General features: G+C 45.2%; 1 protein-coding gene and 2 non-coding genes across 4 annotated transcripts; 2 read left to right on the top strand and 1 right to left on the bottom strand.

Moving 5' to 3' along the window:
• Nucleotides 1-2,509: 2,509 nt before the first annotated feature.
• LOC135237734 (pleckstrin homology domain-containing family M member 2-like) lies at nt 2,510-15,608 on the bottom strand. Of its 2 annotated transcripts, XM_064305125.1 has the most exons (20): nt 14,533-15,608; nt 13,912-14,018; nt 13,506-13,615; nt 12,908-13,007; nt 12,710-12,797; nt 12,173-12,338; nt 11,598-11,657; nt 9,646-9,859; nt 8,189-8,953; nt 7,780-7,849; nt 7,169-7,259; nt 6,888-6,952; nt 6,691-6,779; nt 6,104-6,236; nt 5,471-5,655; nt 5,192-5,257; nt 4,804-4,963; nt 4,266-4,445; nt 4,021-4,137; nt 2,510-3,696 (listed from the first exon to the last, which is right to left on the bottom strand). In XM_064305125.1, the coding sequence occupies exons 1-20, from the start codon at nt 14,590-14,592 to the stop codon at nt 3,559-3,561; spliced, it is 2,964 nt and encodes a 987-aa protein (XP_064161195.1). In that variant the 5' UTR covers nt 14,593-15,608; the 3' UTR covers nt 2,510-3,558. The 2 variants fall into 2 exon arrangements, with proteins under 2 accessions (XP_064161195.1, XP_064161196.1); XM_064305126.1 differs by lacking the exon at nt 11,598-11,657 and having other exon boundaries at nt 14,533-15,607.
• Nucleotides 15,609-16,599: 991 nt separating this feature from the next.
• Nucleotides 16,600-16,693, top strand: trnai-uau (transfer RNA isoleucine (anticodon UAU)). The gene is made up of 2 exons: nt 16,600-16,637; nt 16,658-16,693. It is a non-coding gene; the product is annotated as a tRNA-Ile (tRNA).
• Nucleotides 16,694-17,003: 310 nt separating this feature from the next.
• trnai-uau (transfer RNA isoleucine (anticodon UAU)) lies at nt 17,004-17,097 on the top strand. Its single transcript has 2 exons — nt 17,004-17,041; nt 17,062-17,097. It is a non-coding gene; the product is annotated as a tRNA-Ile (tRNA).
• The last annotated feature ends 2,570 nt before the right edge of the window (nt 17,098-19,667 follow it).

The following is a 19,667-nucleotide window of genomic DNA, read 5'->3' on the forward strand; positions in this document are numbered from 1 at the left end:
GCGTCCAGATGCAAAATAAAAATAATAAAAACTTGCAAAATACATAAATAGAAAAACTTTCTGTCATGAAGTGCAAAACGCAACAATCCAAAAACTAGCGGCCCAGAACTGATGGAACAAAAAATAAAAAGCGTCTTTTTTCAGAGCGCTTTCACACCATTTAAGTTCACTTGTAATTAGTCGCATGCTGAATGCCCGCAAAATATTTAGTAATGCAACTTGACACCATCCAAATTCAAAGGCACTTGAAATTGCATGAAGATTAATTCGCGTAAGTTTCGTTACCCCAACTGCAAGGACCAGAATGACGTTATTTACACACTGTAAACATGTCTCGTATATCCTGGTAGAATCCTTAGCGCACCAGTATCCTTATCCGAAGTTCATTTGGGCAACACATAAAGGTCCATAACGCCACATAGTCATATAAGTAAAATTATGGACAACCCTGAAATCAAAGTGCACCATTGGTCAAGGAACACATTAACGCGTTACTCAGATACAGCACCCCCAATAATAAGAATTATCTCATTTAAGTAATAATTAAGAGGTAAATACATATGCCTTTATTTCCGCTGTGCTACATACAGTACCATGTTAACATATGTACACATTATTCATGTTATGTTACAATATAAAAGCTCATTAAAAACATGCAGGTTATGAGGTGTGGCTGAGATTGTATTTGAATGCCATACTGCACATTCATTTCATTAGGCTTCTTCAGTCATCTGAAAAATAAAAACGTAATTCACCAGCAATGTCCTGTGAATACTCGGGCAATCCTTCAATGGGAAGAAGAAGAAAAAAACTGTGGCATTCCCAAAACTGAACGCCAAACAGCTTTCTTGAATCAATTCATTTTGACTGCAATAATGCACAAACATTATTTTTCATAAAACGTCTGGCCTCTTGCATATCTGAACTTGTAAAAACTCCCAATTTTACATGGGAAATTCAGCAGGAAAAAAAAAAAAACCAAAGTGTCCAAATGAACAGAAATAGAATAAATATGGAATAAGGCAGAACCCCCAGAGGGAAAGAGAGGTGTAAACTGTCCTGCTTTTACTGCAGAAAAATGTGGGCGAAGATGCCAGAGGAGTGTGCTAATGGTGGCTGTTGTTTTTCGGCAGAATAGCCAGGTGTGCCGTTTACTCAAGCCAAAGACTGGGAGGAAAGCTGGAGGAGGGTTTGTGACAGAGGCACTGAGCGGAGCACGGCATCCTCAACCCACACAGGAAGCAACTTCCCTTAACCTACACAGGAAGCAACTTCCCTGAACTTACACAGGAAGCAACTTCCCTAAACCTACACAGGAAGCAACTTCCCTAAACCTACACAGGAAGAAACTTCCCTGAACCTACACAGGAAGCAACTTCCCTAAACCTACACAGAAAGCAACTTCATGACCAGCTATTTGAGAGCCATTACTACATTTTTGCTTTGCTTCGGATGCACTACACTAAACTACAGTCTCTTGCATTAACTTCACATGCACTCGCCCCTTGTTTGCAGCATTTTTTCTTTGTTAACCACCTTTAAATATTGTTCTAAAAAAGATTATATATATACAGATTAAGATTATATTTAAAAGTTTTACAGGAGAAGGCCACAGGTAAATAACAGTGATAATGGTGACCTCAGATATCAGCAGCCTCTCAGTTCCCACACATCTGAATAAAGCCACTCTAAGGCTTTTTGTGTTGTATTGGAATTCGGAGAAAGGGGGAAAGAATTCAGAATGACGTGAGTGGCAAATGGAGTGTGAATGTATGCCCATATGTGGCTGGAACTTTTAAAAAACCAATTTCTCAATGTGATAAAAGGGACAGTTGTTTGCAAACTGAGCGCTATAACTTTAAAAGGGAAGAAATATCAAGATAGAAAATGATGTGTGTGGAGTATTAAAACTACTTTCCAGTGACTTTGAAAATTGCAAAGTATTTACATTAGTTTTGCCCCAGATCCTTTCTGTCCCACTAAAAATAGTCATTTCTTCAAAGAAAGCCGAATAATGTTTTTTTCCCCATAAATTTTTAGATCTGCAGTAGTAAATACCAGTGCTCTCCAGTTGCTGATCTGAGTTGAAGGCAGTGTGGAGCAGAGATCACTCAGGGGAGGAGCCATGTAAACTGTCAATCAAACCGTCACAGCCCAACTTTCCAACATCAGCCAGTGCCCATCAGCAAGAGCAAAGCCACAGCACTGTACTGAAACTCAAACAGGACGGACCCTCTGTGCAGTGCAGGACCTCTTCCACCATGAATAAAAGCAGCACCCGACTCTTATTTCTTCCTCCTCCCAAAGACAATGGGCCTCATTCACCAAACTTTTATTCTTTAAAATTTATGACATGTGCAGACCTTTTGTTTTTGTGCGTATCCCAGGTGTATGAGATGATGAATGCTGACTGTTTGTAAATGTTATGCATAATCCTGTTCATGCGATTAGCGTAAAGAAACAGCCACAAACAAATACAGATAAGAAAAAAATCATGAATGGCAAAATATTCTTGGAAACACAAGTACACAGTTTATGATCAAATGTGATTGAACACGTTTCGTGAATGAGGCCCAATTACTTTCACACCACAACAGCTTATTCATTCATCCTGTGTGCATTCAAACTCATAATGCTCCATTGTGTCAATTAGTAAGAATAAAAAACTTTGCTAAAAATGTATACCTCCAACATGCCAAACGCACGCACACAAACACACACACACGCACGCACAAGCACACACACACACTTTAATACCTCATGGTAACGGCATGCAACTGTAACCATTGCTCCCTATATTTTTTGAAAAATAAAAGAGGAAATAAAATAAAAACGTCTGAAATGTTAATGCAGTAGTGCGCGTGCACGCGCACACACACAATCCGCTCAAGGCCAGAGTGCTCAGACCAACACAAACCATGAAAATATAAAAACGAATAAAATGACATTGTGCAATAAATACTGAGCTTTAGTTCACCGTCTTTCCCAGATGAACAGTGACCTTTACAGGGCTTAGTGCAGGTCTCCCTCTTTTCCTTCAGCACTCCAACGCGCTGACCTGAGCCCGCTCCTCTCCCTCGTCCCGCACGGTCAGCTCGACCGCACCGACCGACATTAAAGTGAGGTAAAAAGCCGGCCCTTCCGCAGGTCCGAAATCCAGCAGCTTTTGTGCTCACGGTCCCCAGAGTGAGCCCGTCGTTCCCCTCCTCGGCCACTCTCTGCAGCGACATCCGCAGAGCACTTTAGAGACTCCGGGGAGCACTGACACCAGGTCTCCACACTGAGACCACAGTGCACTGAGGGCCCGAGGTCTAATGCAGCATTATTATTATTAAACGGAAGACCTGGGGATAAGCAGGTCAGCTTTAACACAACAAACCGTCTCAGTCTGTAACCCTTCGGGAGTGACTGAAACGTTACATTGCCACCATCTTCTCTGCCCCCGGGAATACAGAGTCCCACATGTAATCCAGAGAAGGTGCTTTGCAAAGGGGACTGGCACGGCTTGTGCTGTCAGCAGATGTTTCCGTGACCACGTCCCCCCCCCCCCCCGGTCCCTCAGCACCAGGGCTCTCTGGGGGCTGTGCCAGGGTGCAGGCTGTCCCCGTGCTGCCAGCCGCTCCTGATCAGAGCCAGCGCCTCTCTGCAGCGCGTCTGCACAGCGGGGTCCGACACGCCCTTCTGCGGGAGAGTCAGCTGGGGAACGGGAGAAGAGAGGGACGATGAGGAGAGGGGCGGGGGCGGAGAGATAGGGGCGAGGAGGTGGGGGGGGGCGAGGAGGAGATGGGCAGGGAGTGGGAGGAGAGGGAGGGGGCGAGGAAGAGAGGGGCGGGGCGAGGAGGAGATGGGCGGGGCGAGGAGGACAGGGGCGGGGCAATGAGGAGACAAAATGAGGTGGATAAAGAGAGGGGCGGGGTTGGGGGAGACTAGTTTAATCCCATTACAGTTTAATGTTGCTTTCTAGCATGTTCTATGTATGCAGTTCTCTTCATGGTTCTCCTCCTCCTCCTCCTGTCTAACCTGAAAGACGTCCCTCCATGCACTCTGCAGAGCCCCGAGCAGCCGATCTCTCTCCTCACAGCCGCTGAAGTACAGAACCCAGGGGGGCAGGAATTGAGCACGCTCCTCACTGAACTCCTGTAGAAGGACAGAGAGAGAGAGAGAGAGAGAGAGAGAGAGAGAGAGAGAGAGACGGCCTTTAACCTGTCATCCCAGAAAAAACACCATTTAAACCAGTGAACTGCGTGGAGTCATCGGTGACTCACAATGACGCAGTACGCTGCGTCCGTCTCCAGGCACACGGCGGTGATGTCACGCAGCTCGGCCGTCCCCAGGGAGCGGAAGAAGCTGGTCTGGCAGTCCTGGTGACACGTCAGCAACTGCCTGTCCGTCAGCACGAGGCAGCATGGGATACATGGGGAGGGGCCAGCTCCCTGCGGGATCATCTGTAAGGGAGGGAGGGAGAGAGAGAGAGAGAGAGAGAAGGGAGTATGAGAGAGAAAGAGAAAGTGTGTGAGAGAAAGAGAAAGTGTGTGAGAGAAAGAGAAAGCGTGTGAGAGAAAGAAAAAGCGGGAGAGAGAAAGAGAAAGCGTGAGAGAGAAAGAGAAAGCGTGAGAGAGAAAGAGAAAGCGTGAGAGAGAAAGGGAAAGCGTGAGAGTGTGAGAGTGAGAGAGAGAGAGTTATTCTTAAGTTACCAGTGCTACAAATATTTCCAAAAAGAACAGACAGGTTAGGGGGGGGGGGGGATTGGAGCTGTAGCTGCGCCCCTCGGGGGCCCGTGCGCACGCAGGCGTGTGACCTCACCCCCCTGCAGGCCGCCTGGCAGAGCAGCTGCATCCACTCGGCCATGTCCCCCTCGCTGTCTGCGCTCAGCTCCAGCGGCGGCCGCTTGGGCAGCACCACCTGGAACGCGTTCCGCCTCTCCGAGGACCCGGAGCGCCGGCAGCCCCCGCAGTGCTCCCCTCTGCAAGGCATCATGGGAAAGCCCCCGAAATTACCCACGCCCGCCACGAGCAAAGCGATGAACAATGTAGGTGATGAACTATTCTGTAGGCTCAAAACAAGGAAAATCACATTCGTTGAGTTTCTCAGTACTGGACTGAGTTGGATTTTTGTGTGGTCATGTGAGCAGCCCAAGCCTTAGTACCACACAACAAAGTTCAACAGCGTGTTGCAAGTACTGTGGTCTTACCCCAAGGAAATGGACAGAAGTGGTTTCACGTCTGTTCTCTCTGGGTACTGATACAGTATACCATTGCTGTAAAATATAAAGCATTTCGTTTGATTAAAGTAGGAAGAAGGTTAAAAATGTGACAAAAAGCACCAACTCAACATGCAAACGTGTCCATACTGCACAATATTACAGGCACCATATTAAAAACACCAAGCACCAAAAGCACCAAGAGTGGAACAGAAATAAATCGATAAAAGTAGGACAGCAGGCATTTAAACCAAACATAAGTGACTGTACCTGAGAACAAGGTAGCACCTCTTCCAGTGCCCCCTGCCCAGGTAAGAGGTCCCCGCGCGGTAAAACAGGGGCCCCTCCTTAGTGCTGCTGGAGGCCAGGGGCCCATTCACAGGGGAGCCCACAGTCACATCCATGGGGTCCTCCCAGTGAACCAGAGAATACAGCCGTATGCACACCTCAGACACCTGCAGTACAATGCAGCACACAGAAATAACAGCCTGGATGTCTGGTAGCTGAATAATGATCCTGAACACACTGAGGCTATGTATTGCCTGGATTCTCAACAGGGGTTCCTCTAAGGTACTGTTGGAGGTCCCTGGCCAGACTTAACATGCAATGACCAGATTTGGGAAAATGCATCAAAATATAATATCAAATAATAAACTTATGATGGGGGTCCCATGGATGCCTCTGAGTCTGGGTGGAGGTACCTGGAAAACCCCAGATTTTCCGTTATCGCACCAACTTCCAAAGATTATACAAGCACAATGACAACTTTGTGCAATTATCTTAGGGCAGGGATTGGTTGTTTTTGGCTTCATGTCACAGTGAAGGATGAATGTGTCTTACAGTCAGTGTAACCGACTGTGAACAGGAGAGGCCTTTACTCAGCCTGGGCGGAGCGAGCTGTACCTGGCAGTGCGCCTCCTGGCACACGAACTTGGTGAGGGCGAGCCTCTCCATGGTCGCGTCGGTCAGGACGGGCGGGCGGGGGGGCTCCCCACGTCCTCCAGCCATGGCCGAATTCAAAGCATCCAGAAACCAGCTGAGGGAAAGACACAGGCGGGACACGGGAGTGAGGGGGTAACACACGAGTCAAGGACCGAAATTTAAGGTGACGGCCATATTACAGCCGACTGTTAGCCTCCGTGTGTACTTTAGTAAGAGTGCTCATTACCACTTACTGGGGGTACTTGCACAACTTTACAGAGAAGCGCTTATGGCAACAAATATACATTTTATTCACTGGTATTTATGAGAATGTCTTCATAATACTCTAATGCTCATCAGTAAGTCGGCTCCAGATTCATAAGCAGTATGACACCTCCACAACGTAGGGCTGCAGTGTGTGAGATCGGTGTACAGCTGTGTTTGACAAAACATTTCTTTTTAAAGTTGGCAAAAAGCACAGCCTCATACATTACTTTTAGATCTAAATAAAAGCATGTACACAACATAAAAGCTCGGAGCCAGAGGAAGGGGGCGGAGGTGGCACTCACACGGTCAGCGACACGTCCGCAGTGTCCAGCAGGACCTGCCTGCTCCTGTCGGCACACACCAGCCGGACCGTCTGCTGGTCCAGACCCACCTGAGACACAGACGCACACGGCCTCCAGTCACAGACCTTACTAACAGAGCCCAGGAGCCCCACGCTCCACGCACAGCTAGGCTCCACGCACAGCTAGGCCACACTCACGGAGATGGAGTCCAGCTCGCTGTAGCTCAGGCTGTCCTCCACGTTGTAGGGCTTCTCCACAGAGCCTTGGGAAAGAGGGAACACGCGGGACATTCGTAAGGAAACCTGAGCGTTCTTAAGCCCTCAAACACAGCCCTGGTGCTGACAGCTAGCCCTGGTGCTAACAGCTAGCCCTGGTGCTAACAGCTAGCCCTGGTGCTGACAGCTAGCCCTGGTGCTAACAGCTAGCCCTGGTGCTGACAGCTAGCCCTGGTGCTGACAGCTAGCCCAGTGGAGCTCACCTCTGCGGAGCAGGTAAACGCAGGAGTCCGTCAGCAGCACGTAGAGCGCCTGCAGGTTGCCCTCCATGTGGCCTGTGCTCATGCTCACCATCTGAAAGACCACTGGTTAAAACAGAGAGCTCAGACCCAACCCCTGCTGGTCCCCTGTTCTCCTGCCGGATAAAACACATTGTGTTCTCCTCCAGGCAGCCTTACATGTGTGGGCTTGATGTAATCACACTACACATGATGTGGGTGTGTGTGTGTGTGTGTGTGGGTGTATGCATGTCTGTGTGTGCATGCGGGTGTGTTTGTGTGTGTGTGTGTGTGTGTGTGTGTGGGTGTATGCATGTCTGTGTGTGCATGCGGGTGTGTTTGTGTGTGTGTGTGTGTGTGTGTGTGTGTGTGTATGTGTGTGTGTGTGTGTATGCGTGTCTGCATGTGTGTGTACGCGTGTCGGTGTGTGTGCATGTGTGTGTAAATTTGTGCATCTGTGTATGTGTGTCTGCGTATGTACGTCTGTGTGTGTGTGTGTGTGTGTGTGTGTGTGTGTGTGTGTGTGTGTGTGCACACGGGACCAGCTCTAGCCTGTCTGTGGCACAGCTGGCCTAACTCCCTCCCACCCCCCTCACCTTGCAGAGCTGCTCCTCACTCTCCCTGAACACATGCAGCATGAGCAGCAGCAGGTGGTTGTTGTCCACCCTGAAATAAAAAGCTCACGGTCAGTGCCACAGAGACAGGGAATTCAGTTCAAAAGCTTAAAGGGACCGTATACCATAACAGTAGGCGTAGTGGGCGACAGTGTTGTAGAATGGGTAAGGAGCTGGTCATGCAACCTAAAAGTTACAAGACCAACCGTTACCACTACCGTTGTACCCTTGAGAAAGATACTTAACCTGCATTGCTCAGTATAGATCCAGCTGTATAAATGGTAAAATGTTGTGTAAGTGGTTCTGGATAAGAGCATCTGCTAATGTCTGTAATGTAATTTACGGAGATCAACTAGCCAAACACTACTGTGTTTAATGACAGGCGTCTCACTGGATTTCAGCAGGATGGCTGCTGTCTGCCGGGCCGGGCGGCTCCTCCTCCTTCACTTCCTGGCTCTCTTCGTCTGTGCGATGCCCGTTCTCCTCCCGCTCAGGACACGCCTCCTCTCCCTCCTCCACTAGGGCGGGGGCGGAGTCTGGTCCCACTGGCTTCTCTGCCTCATCGTCATGGCAACCCGGCAGGGCCTCTGACTGGCCAGGCTCTGCGGGGTCATCGTGTTCGTCGCACGGGACAGCAGAGCCGGGACTGTGGGGGGTGAAACGGTAGAAATCTGCAGGAGCCGGGGGGACCTGCAGGAAGGTGGGGTCCTGAGCCGTGGGGCGGGACAGGGGGGAGGGCGTGGCAGGGGGCTCGCCCTCAGGGTCCCCCCGAAAGGGCTGCTGCTGTGGGCACAGGGGGCCCGCCCCTGCCCCAGCACTGGAGCCTCCCTTCGTCCCGCGGCCCCCTCCGGCCTCCCCCTCCCAGCCACGCCCGTCCCTGTCCAGGCTGTTCACCACCTCGCTCAGGAGCTCTCCTACGCCCTCCATGGACGAGGTGTCAGTCATCTCCGGGAGGCGGAGCAACCCCTCCACGTCCTCCTCCGCCTCCTCGTCCCGGGCCCTCACCGGGCCCGTCCCTTCCTCATGGGGCCCTCCAGAGGACACGGGCCCCTCCCCAGCGCAGCAGCCCCCTGGAGCCTCCTCATGTGCCCTCTCTACACACTCCGACACCCCCTTCCCTCGCCGCCTCTTCCCTGGCTTCCTCCGACGGGCCACCCTGGGACAGGAGCGAGAGGAACACAGTAAAAACCTCTTATTTTCAACATTATTTTCAACAGTAACGAGTAGTTATGAGCATTAATAAGCAGTAATGAACAGTAAGGAGTAGTCATGAGCATGAATAAGCAGTAATGAACAGTAAGGAGTAGTTATGAGCATTAATAAGCAGTAATGAACAGTAAGGAGTAGTCATGAGCATGAATAAGCAGTAATGGACAGTAACGAGCAGTCATGAGCATTAATAAGCAGTAATGAACAGTAACGAGTAGTCATGAGCATTAATAAGCAGTAATGAACAGTAACGAGTAGTCATGAGCATTAATAAGCAGTAATGAACAGTAAGGAGTAGTCATGAGCATGAATAAGCAGTAATGAACAGTAACGAGTAGTCATGAGCATGAATAAGCAGTAATGGACAGTAACGAGTAGTCATGAGCATGAATAAGCAGTAATGGACAGTAACGAGTAGTCATGAGCATGAATAAGCAGTAATGAACAGTAACGAGTAGTCATGAGCATGAATAAGCAGTAATGGACAGTAACGAGTAGTCATGAGCATGAATAAGCAGTAATGAACAGTAACGAGCAGTCATGAGCATGAATAAGCAGTAATGGACAGTAACGAGTAGTCATGAGCATGAATAAGCAGTAATGGACAGTAAGGGGCAGTAATGAGAGAGCTCTGCTGACCGGATAACCTCCAGCTCTGTGCTTTCAGTGTCGTCCCCGTTTGAGCAGTCTGGCCAGCTGGTCCTCTGGGTGGGAGTGACGTCAGCGTACGTGCATGCGCCCGAGTCTTTTGTGAAGGCCCCCGCTGCTCCCGTCCCCATCACCGTGGCGATGACCGGCGGTGATTCTGGGGCGATGGAGCAAGGGCAGGGGACGGGGTCAGTGAGGTCACCCTCTGTAGGAAGAGGAACAGCAGACACTGAATCAGAGAGGCAGACAAACAGACAGGACGAGGCACCAATCAGATACAGTGACAAAACACAACCAATAAGGTCAGAATGAACATATACAGACAGACACCTCATGCCAGGACACACTGAACATGATTAAAACTTGCAGACACATACAAAAACAGACAGACACATACACGTTGACACATCAACATGCCAAAATGCATCTAATCAAAAAAACTTACGGATCCATTGAGGACTGATCGATTTATTTGTTTGACCCATTTTTAACTCTGTGGCTCTGGCATTTTGCAGCTATTGCTTACAAGGTTAGACACCAGACAGGGTGAGTTACATCAGCAACACTGAGGGGTTGTAGTGTGTATTAGTACCAGTCCATGCTGTAAGGGAAAACCCAAACCCAGACAAACAGATCATCTACATAAAATCCAAACTCAGAACATGTATTTTGTTGCAGAGGTAACCTGATTGCATAGCCGCAGAGTACAGTATTAATTATTTAGACATTGGAAGACCACAGCATAAATTGCGTCTTTTGTTTATATTCAATATTAGTAATTGCAGCAAGAAACTCCAGCTGTAGACACAAGACAGTTTGTCATATTATGGTAGCAACGGAACGAAGCGGACTATATATATATATATGTATTTACCGTCATTGTTTTATTATACCAGCGTGCTTTCGTGCGTTTTCAGAGAAATACTATCACTACAAATGGTTTAGCTATTTCTCAGCATAATGATGGATGCAAAGACTAAACAAACTCACCCCATATTGTCTTCAAATGGATCCATGCCAAAGAAAAGTAATTATTCATCCTCTCAAAAAGCTTTTACTAACAAACTTTTAGTAGCATGCACTCTAGCACTGTCTTCTATTGCTTCCTCGACCCTCCCCTAAAACCTAGTATATGGCTGGACTACCGGCCAACGTCAGACATGCGCGGTGTAACTTTATCACTCAGTCAGTTAGTCATAAACATTCACGTTTGTAGGGCTGGCCCCGCTGTTGCGGTCCAGCCAAGAACTCTAAACTATCACAGTTCCCATGTAAACCACTTAAGGCAGCAACTGACTTTCTCCATAAGAATTACAAACACCGCCTTTCTCTTCTGGTTGTCTGCATCCACTCTTGATGAGACAATGACCCATACACTTCTCTTCAAGGATATCCACAGGTGATATGAGCAACTGAGAGGAACTCAAATGCAATCAAATGTTGACTAACCATTACAAATCACTGCTGAAATGCAATCAAAGCCTGATCAAACAGTGTCAAGTGCTGGAGACCCAAAGAATCTTGATCAAAAGCCCCGTTAATGGAGGACTCCGTATCGCCCAAAATGCTGTGTGACTTCTGCTATGACGCAATCAGGTTTGTATTTAGTTCCCCAAGATCATTCCTTCCAGGAATTCCAGTGTTAATGAATGAACAATAACCGGTATTTAAGATAAATAGCAAATGCAAAAAAAGTGATCACTTCCCACGTTAGTAATTATACGGATAAAGACTGAAGCCAGGAGAGTTGGTTTTTGCCAATGAAGGGGATGTAGCTGAGCACTGCACTTTGACGTTACAGATTACAAAAAGACCGGCCAGTGAAACATGCGACCGGACAAGCGTGGAGCAGCAGGACGAGCAGACGCACAGGTGTGTGTGTGTGTGTGTGTGTGTGTGTTCGTGCATGTGAGTAGGGAGGGGATTGGATAAACTCTTCCCACCTTCCCAGTCAGCACTGGGCAGTGACTGCAAAACGGGGAAAAGGTCACCAAAATCATAATCTAAAAATGGAGGGAAGACAAGGAATATAAAGAGAATGGCAGATAGAAAAATAAAACAGTGACATGGAAAAAAACATAACAGCTAACATTTTTGTTTGTTTTTTCTCTGTTGCGGTTTTTTTATTAATGAATTCAACATTAATTCAACTTAACCGTGTTTGTGTCACTATGTTGTGGCAGGCAGGTGAGAAAGTAATGACTATACGAGGAGCATTCACAACTTTTATCTTCACAATCAATCAGTCAACAGTCAAAAGCAGTCAAATTTCACAGCAAGTCTTTCACTCTTGACTTCGATTGGTTGTTTGGATACTTTATCATTCCACATGCTCCGGTCAACTGAAATAAATCAATATAAGCATCCAATTGGATGGCAGCGAGCATACGTGAAGCAATAGTGCAATTTAACAGTTAACTGTCCGATATGACACCAGCCAATTAACGGCTTCCATTACTGGTGATTTGATCACACAATCGAATGTGTGAGATAGGGTGTGCCCCCGGGGGGTCCTTACCCTCACTGGAGGGGGCGATGGCACTGTCGTCCCACTCCAGATTGGTGGAGGTGAAAGAGTGCAGCGACAGGCTGTCCACACCGGGCAGCCGCTCTTCAAAGTCCAACAGGTTCTGAGGCTTGTAGTACTCCGGCATGTAGGGTGTCACATCCAAATAGGGGGCATCCTGCACCAGTGGGAGCAAGGAAAAGAAATTAAGTTTCAAACCGGGAGGGGGTGGGGCGGGGGGACCAGGCACTTTCTAAATATATCTTACATTAACAATCCTATAACAATTAAGTAATTTGGCAGAACCGTTTAGCCAAAGCTACTTGCAAACGTACATTTTACATTGATAGCATACAACACCACTAGAAGCAAACATATTTTTGCAACAGGCCGCTTTTGACCAGAGGGAAACAAATAGCATTTGTGACACGACACATTTACCAACTATAACTATAGAAATGTCACTCAGTTTCATATGGCTCATAAACCTCTGCTTGCAGCCCAATGACACGCTTCTGATGGTTTTTAATAGGACGGCAGTGGACATACCAACTCCAAGTCAAATCGAATGAACTCCAGTCCTGACACCAGAGTGAGGAACAGTGTGAGATGATCGTGGCTGCAGACCAAGGCGTTTCTGTAAAAGAAATACACGGTGCCCATTTACACACCAGCCACCAAACAGCTACCAAGCACAGCTGTCCAACTCAATGCATGGGAGATCGGTCTTCAGAAAAAGAGACTCACTCATAATAGTACTTCTGCAGCAGGGCCTGGTTTTCCTGAAAGAGACGGAGGTAGCTCTCCAGAGAACTCTCGCTCAGCGCCAAGTACAGCCATGCTCGGCCTAAACAGGATTCAGACCACAACACCACCGTTACCAGAACAATTACATTACCAACACTGCCCACATTAAATAAGGATACTGATCTATAATTCTTAGTTACAATACATTCACATGGCCAAGCACACAGACTGGCTAGAAAATCAAGGACATAATGTGCAAATCCCCTGCTCTCTATGAGCAGATCTGAGCACAGGTGATTGTGCACAAACAGCTGTACAAGGAAGAACTAGTTTCATTTTAAGTGAGTTGCCATAGTGAAGTCATCACCCTGCTACCAACAGGGCCCTATGAGCAGGTTACCTACATGAAAAATAGGAGTTAAAAATAATTACAGAAGGGTATATGAATTACAATAATGTAGCAAAAAAAAAATTTTTTAATACTTTCTCAATCATAAGCATTTGCAACTTTCCCTACCAGCAAACAGGGCGGACCGTGACTGTACAACCTACACGTGCCTGTCCATGTGTCTGCATAACGGTGCAGGTTTTCACTCACTGCGTCCAAGGTTGGTGGCAATTTGCTGGAGTCCCTCTATCTGCCGGATTGCTTCTCTGCGTGTGAAATGCAGAACCAGGACCCAGTATCCCGAGGAGATGTTCTGCAGTCTGAGAAAAAGTGTTCTGCTTCACTCTCTACTCCATATACTCCAGAGAAGAACGTTTAACAGGATAAACAGCTAAATGGTTTACCTAACTTTTTATGCCAACAAAACATCTCAGTTATTTGTGCTCAGCAGAACACAAACCTCGGCAGCACAGCAACCCTACAACACAGTGTTTTCCTTTCCCTTTAACCAGACACGTAACTACATACACTCCAAAATCGACCACAGTTTTCTCCACTGTTCGGCTCCTGGACAGACAGGTGAACAAACAGAAGCATCAGAGCTCCTTTCTCATACCCGTAGAGGAGGGCGTGGTCCAAGTGCTCACATAGACGTTGTAAGACACGGTCATGGTTCCTGATAGCTGGAGTCTCATCTTCACAGGCGGCAAAGTAACTCTGCAACTGAAGACATATGCATACAGACACTGATAGCAAGACAATGACAAGAACTGGTGTCTTTCAATATAAATTGTACAATCACTAACTTTTTCAAGGCAAAAAAAACTTTCAATTTATTCCTTCAATGAAACTTTAGAACTCAGTCATATAGGAGTATAAACAATTCACTTGTTAACAGTGCTAAAGGAACGTTACAGAAAATACTGTATGATTGCACTGGTGTATTAATAGCTATCATGTGCTACACATGCATAAATCTAGTAGAATTCTTCCTTTTTAGACTTTTGTTTGCCTTGAACATACAACTGTAACAATTTAGGATAATTGTTTGTGTTGAACCGTGTTGTACTATGCCTATCTATGGAGACAACAGGATTTGGTGACGTTTAAGTTTCTACATTGAAATGTGTCAAAAATAAACCTAGTACTACAGAAGTTGCATCACAGGCTATACATGCCTATATAATTTATCATACTACTTATACCCCGGCCCCTAAGAGTCTTTTTTTTTACTTACCTTCTTCACCGACAACGAAAGATTTTCCAGGATTCGGTCTTTAACTTTAAGTTGATCCATCTCTAACTGTCCTCGCCCCCAATGCTTACCAACTGTTCTCCAGGTGTAAGGTTGGTTTATGAATAGTCACCAAACTAACTTGCTAGCCAACCATTTAATCGCCCATGACCAGTCGGATAACGTTATTAGACTGTAAGAGCAAACCAGCTTGACAACAATAGCTAATATGCTAACTGTTAATACGAGCCAGTATTAGCTAAACTTCCACGAATCCGGCTGGCTAGCTCGTCTGCCATTTTCTGAGCCAATATTAATCTGTACCTGGCTACTGTAGTTGAGTAGCTAGTCAGCTACATAACGTTAGTGTTAATTTCGAGAAACTTTAGGTTTGGAAATGTGTCCGACCCGAAAGACATAGCTAGCTAGCTAGTTAGCAGCTAAGCAACCAACAGAAAGTTGCGAACGATATGTCGGTAGCAAGGAAATTTAAATCAGAGTTAGCCAACGTTAACTTACAATGCAAGCAACTGTGCCAAACAGACAGTAGTCAGCAGTAGCCATCGTTAACTGACACACAGTCAGCATTAGCTAGTCTAACTAAGCTACTAGACTAGACTACCCACTTGCCAAAAGTAAAGTTACACCGCCTTCGCCGTTAGCCAGGTACACGGCTTCATTCTAGCGGCAATTTAAATTTGCAGGTATCCACCTGAAGGTGCTCGCCTGCATATGATACGGCATTGACGCGCAGTCAAGCACCAGAAATTCCTGCAAAAGAAGACGTGAAACCTGGCTGCTCAAGAAATAGTCTACACTGCCTGTTACCAGACGAACAGCTGGCTAGCCTTTGTCGCCGAGGTTATTCGCTGTAAGGTTACTCATTTCCCACAGGTCACTCTCTTAACATGTTGTCAGGATCACATAACCTCTACATTTCTTTTCAGACGACCCGACAGTCCTTATTTCAAAAACGGATTTGGATAAATTGCTTGTATCATTGCTGCGGCTGTTGGGATAGTCATTATAACTTGACTCCACTCACACATCCAGACAGTCAACAACAAACTCCGGAAAGTAACGGAAGTGATGTCATTACACTGACCTGAAACTGACCACAGATCAGCCAGACAGATATATGAATATTATCATTATTATTGAAAATGAATAAATGAATGCAAACACGAATAAGAATATTAAGACTAACAACAACAGTATAATTTGTCTGGTTTATATAAAACACAGTGGTTGCTGTGTCAAGCAGAATACTGTGCTATCATAACATGTCAAAGTTCGTGTTGCCTTGATATGCCATGTAGACTCATGAGCAAATGCTTAAAATCACAGTGAACTAATTTCCTATTGAAAATCCATGCCCCACATTGGATTCATTTTGCAAAGCCTATACTTAGTGGTGGCATATTGGCATTTTTTTACACTTTAATCCACAGAAACATAAGCAAAGTATTTTGTCTAAATGTACATGCCTATGTACTAATTACTACAAATATATCTCTGTTAATTGTCCACATACACACACGCACACAAGTACAATGTACCAGACTGAAAGTTTGCACTAAGAGTGGCCAAGATCAGCCCAAATCATAGCCCATTAAATGTGTTTGTTATGGTATAGACCAGGATTATGTGATTTCAAAGTATGCAAGCACAACATAGAAGCTCCAGTAGTGCAACCAGTTAGTGTGCAATACTTATAAAGCAATATGCAGCTGAGGTTGTGAGTTCAAGCCTCACCTAGAGCATGAGATTTTAATAAATCTGTGTGTTATCATTACAGCACAAAGGGTTGTCTTAAAAAGTACACATGTAACCAGCCAACATGTCCTAAATAGAGAAACCTGCACAAGTAGGATTACTATGTATTATATTCTCTTTGGAGATGGTAGGGTCCAGACTAGCAAGACAATTCTCACCAAGAGTGGACACAAAAATCACAGCAAATTTTCACTAAAAGATTAAATACATGTTAGTAAGTGTGTGAGTCAGGTTTATGCGCTGGTATTTAGAAAAGAAGTGGGGGGAAAATGAAGACCTCCTGAACACACACAAGCTCCAGTAGCGCAATCGGTTAGCGCGCGGTACTTATACAGCAGTATGCAGTAAAGCGATGCCGAGGTTGTGAGTTCAAGCCTCACCTGGAGCATGAGATTTTTAATAATAAATCTCTGTGTTATCATTACAGCACAGAGGGTTGTCTTAAAAAGTACATATGTAACCAGCCAACATGTCCTAAATAGAGAAACCTGCTCACATAGGATTATGAATAACATTCTCTTGGGAGATGGTAGGGTCCAGCCTGGCAAGAAAATTCTCATCAAGAGTGGACACAAAAAGATCACAGCAAATTTTCACTAAAAGATTAAATACATGTTAGTAAGTGTGTGAGTCAGGTTTATGTGCTGGTACTTAGAAAAGAAGTGGGGGAAGAATTAAGACCTCCTGAAAACACAGATGCTCCAGTAGCGCAATCGGTTAGCGCGCGGTACTTATACAGCAGTATGCAGTCGAGCGATGCCGAGGTTGTGAGTTCAAGCCTCACCTGGAGCATGAGATTTTGATAAATCTGTGTGATGTCATTACAGCACAGAGGACTTTGTCAAGAAGTATGTGACTAAAAAACATACATAGTTAAATATGTAAACCTGCTCAAGTAGGATTATGTACTCTTTTCCCCTGGGAGATATTAAGGTCCCAGACAGGTAAGAAAGCTCTCATCAAGAGTGGCAAGGACGGACACAAATCACAGCAAATTTTCACAGAAGATTAAATATGTGTTCGTAACAGTGTGGACCAGGCTTATGCGCTCCAAGTTGTAGCCTAAACACTGCTGGGTTGAATCCCACGTAGGGCAAAGCCAGTTCCTTTATGGTACACTGTTTCTCATACTACACACTCTTATAAAGAAAGATTACATATTTAATCATAAACAAGTTTTTTTTCAATTCCCTCTGGGGAACATTCTACCTGGTCTAATGGTGTTGCCGGAGCTCAACAACCACATACACATTAATATAAAACAATGCAAATACATAAAAACAAAATGCTCTATTTAGAAATCTTTTAAATAAATCCCAAATGTTACCCACTCTGATATGCATAAAATGAGAGGTTTAAGATATGCAATTTCCCTCACAATTAATTGGCATAGGAAATTGCCTGGAGAAAAAAAAAGTTGAAATAAATGACATCAATCCTCTTTTAGGATGCAATTTGCTCTCTCTTAGCCATTTTCGTTTCTATTAGTTTTGGCCTGACTGTTTAAGCATTTGGTTTTAGCATTAACATTAATTGGCTTTATGCATATGGAAACAAATACAATCACAAGACCTGCAGACACTTCTCAGTGGAAACTATCTGGCTTACTAATTGTTTGAATCAACACAAAAAAAGTGTACTTTGCAAAGTGTACAATTGCCATAAATTCCAAGAATCCAAGTAAAAGTGTGCCCTATCAGTAACTAAATTTACATCACACGTTCAAAGTAACATTATAAAATGACAAAACCAGGCTTGTAAAATATAAAGAACCAGTTTCTTTATTTGTATGTTTTACTCATGTATACAAGATCAAAGTGAATTTAAATGGCCTGAATGTTGTTGGTACAGAACCAAGTTCTAAAAAAAATAAAATATTAATAATAATAATAATAATAATAATAATAATAATAATAATAATAATAATAAATCAGAATTCAAAATAATCTAGTTGACTAATTGACAGAATGAATGAATACTTCTGACAGCTGGATAAGGTAGCTAGACTGAGGGAAGAGATTAAAGATGGACTTCAAAAGCTAAAGGTTGAAAGACAGGGGCACAGTTAACGCAGAAAAACCCTGAATTGAGGTAAAAATCCTGGCTGAGCACAAGCTACCCACGTCCCCGGGAAAAGCGAACACCCGATTAAAACCGGGGGGGGGGGTTGGGAGGCGGGGAGTTGATATTAGTCTGGCTAATGCTGCAGAGGTCAGACTTGCTCTCTAGCACTTTCCATGCACTTCACACACGCTGCCATTCCTGAATGCTGCCTCGCATCCTGTAATACCAACCCCAAGCAGGCTTACGTTCGCATTTTAGAGACAATAAGAACACAGCTGCATTAAAAAAAATAATAATAATCATAAAAAAAATCAATGCACACTTCACTCTGCATTTCACAGCACAACTTTCCTCAAGTTCTCCAGGATTGACAACTATTGAATAAAGAGTGGCTGATTGACTGATTGACTTAATGAATGAATGAATACATGAATACATGAATAGATGAATTTACGAGCACATAAGTTGACAGGACTTACTTCTGTCAAAAAAAAGTTTACAAAATTAAGGGTAGGAACCCCTCTGCACAATTACCCCTCAGTCCTGCCTGTAGCACAAGCACTCTCCACTGTGTTCTCTGAGCTTTTTTTATTATTATTCATTAGAGTGCTTATCAACTCCTTCAAAAGAAACCCCTGTGTTAAGCCCTAACTGTGCCTTTCCCACTCCAAATAAAACTGAACTCAGTTCTTATGAACCTTAACACTTCATGTTAAAAAATAGTGCATGTCAGGGGTCAGCAGGCAAGCGGATGTGGTCAGGACAGAGAATGCGAGAATTCCCATAGACTACTTCCCATCGAGTCCAAACCTTCAAACCCCCTTTTGTGTTGAAATTTTTACCTCAGTGGTCCTTTTAAGCTGACACAGTGGCACAATTTTACCAGGACCACCGGCCAGTCAGGCCACCTGTAACTGTGTTACTCCTCTCTTCCCCGCTCACAAGAGGAGTGAACTTGAGAAATCTACACAGAAGAGAAGTATTACTGTGACAGGGAGACACACGCTCCCGGCCCCGTGTCAAGGCCTGTTTGTGCAGGCCAGTGCTGCCGCACTCTTTCAGTGTAAAAAGGCACCTTTTGGTTCTATGAGAAAAACAAACCCACAGGAAAATGCTCGGTTGGCTCTACCGAGGAATCATAAACTAGTCCCTTACGGGCCCATTTGCTGTGGTGTTTGTTCACAAACCAGACACTTTCCTGATGCTTCAATCTGAAAAAACCGCCTTTTTATTTCTGAAAAAACAAACTAATATCTCATCCCAATTAGATATAGATTGTACATTAACTGTAAGGTAAA

Source organism: Anguilla rostrata, chromosome 13 (assembly GCF_018555375.3).
Source record: "Anguilla rostrata isolate EN2019 chromosome 13, ASM1855537v3, whole genome shotgun sequence".
In the NCBI taxonomy this organism is placed as follows: Eukaryota; Metazoa; Chordata; class Actinopteri; order Anguilliformes; family Anguillidae; genus Anguilla; species Anguilla rostrata.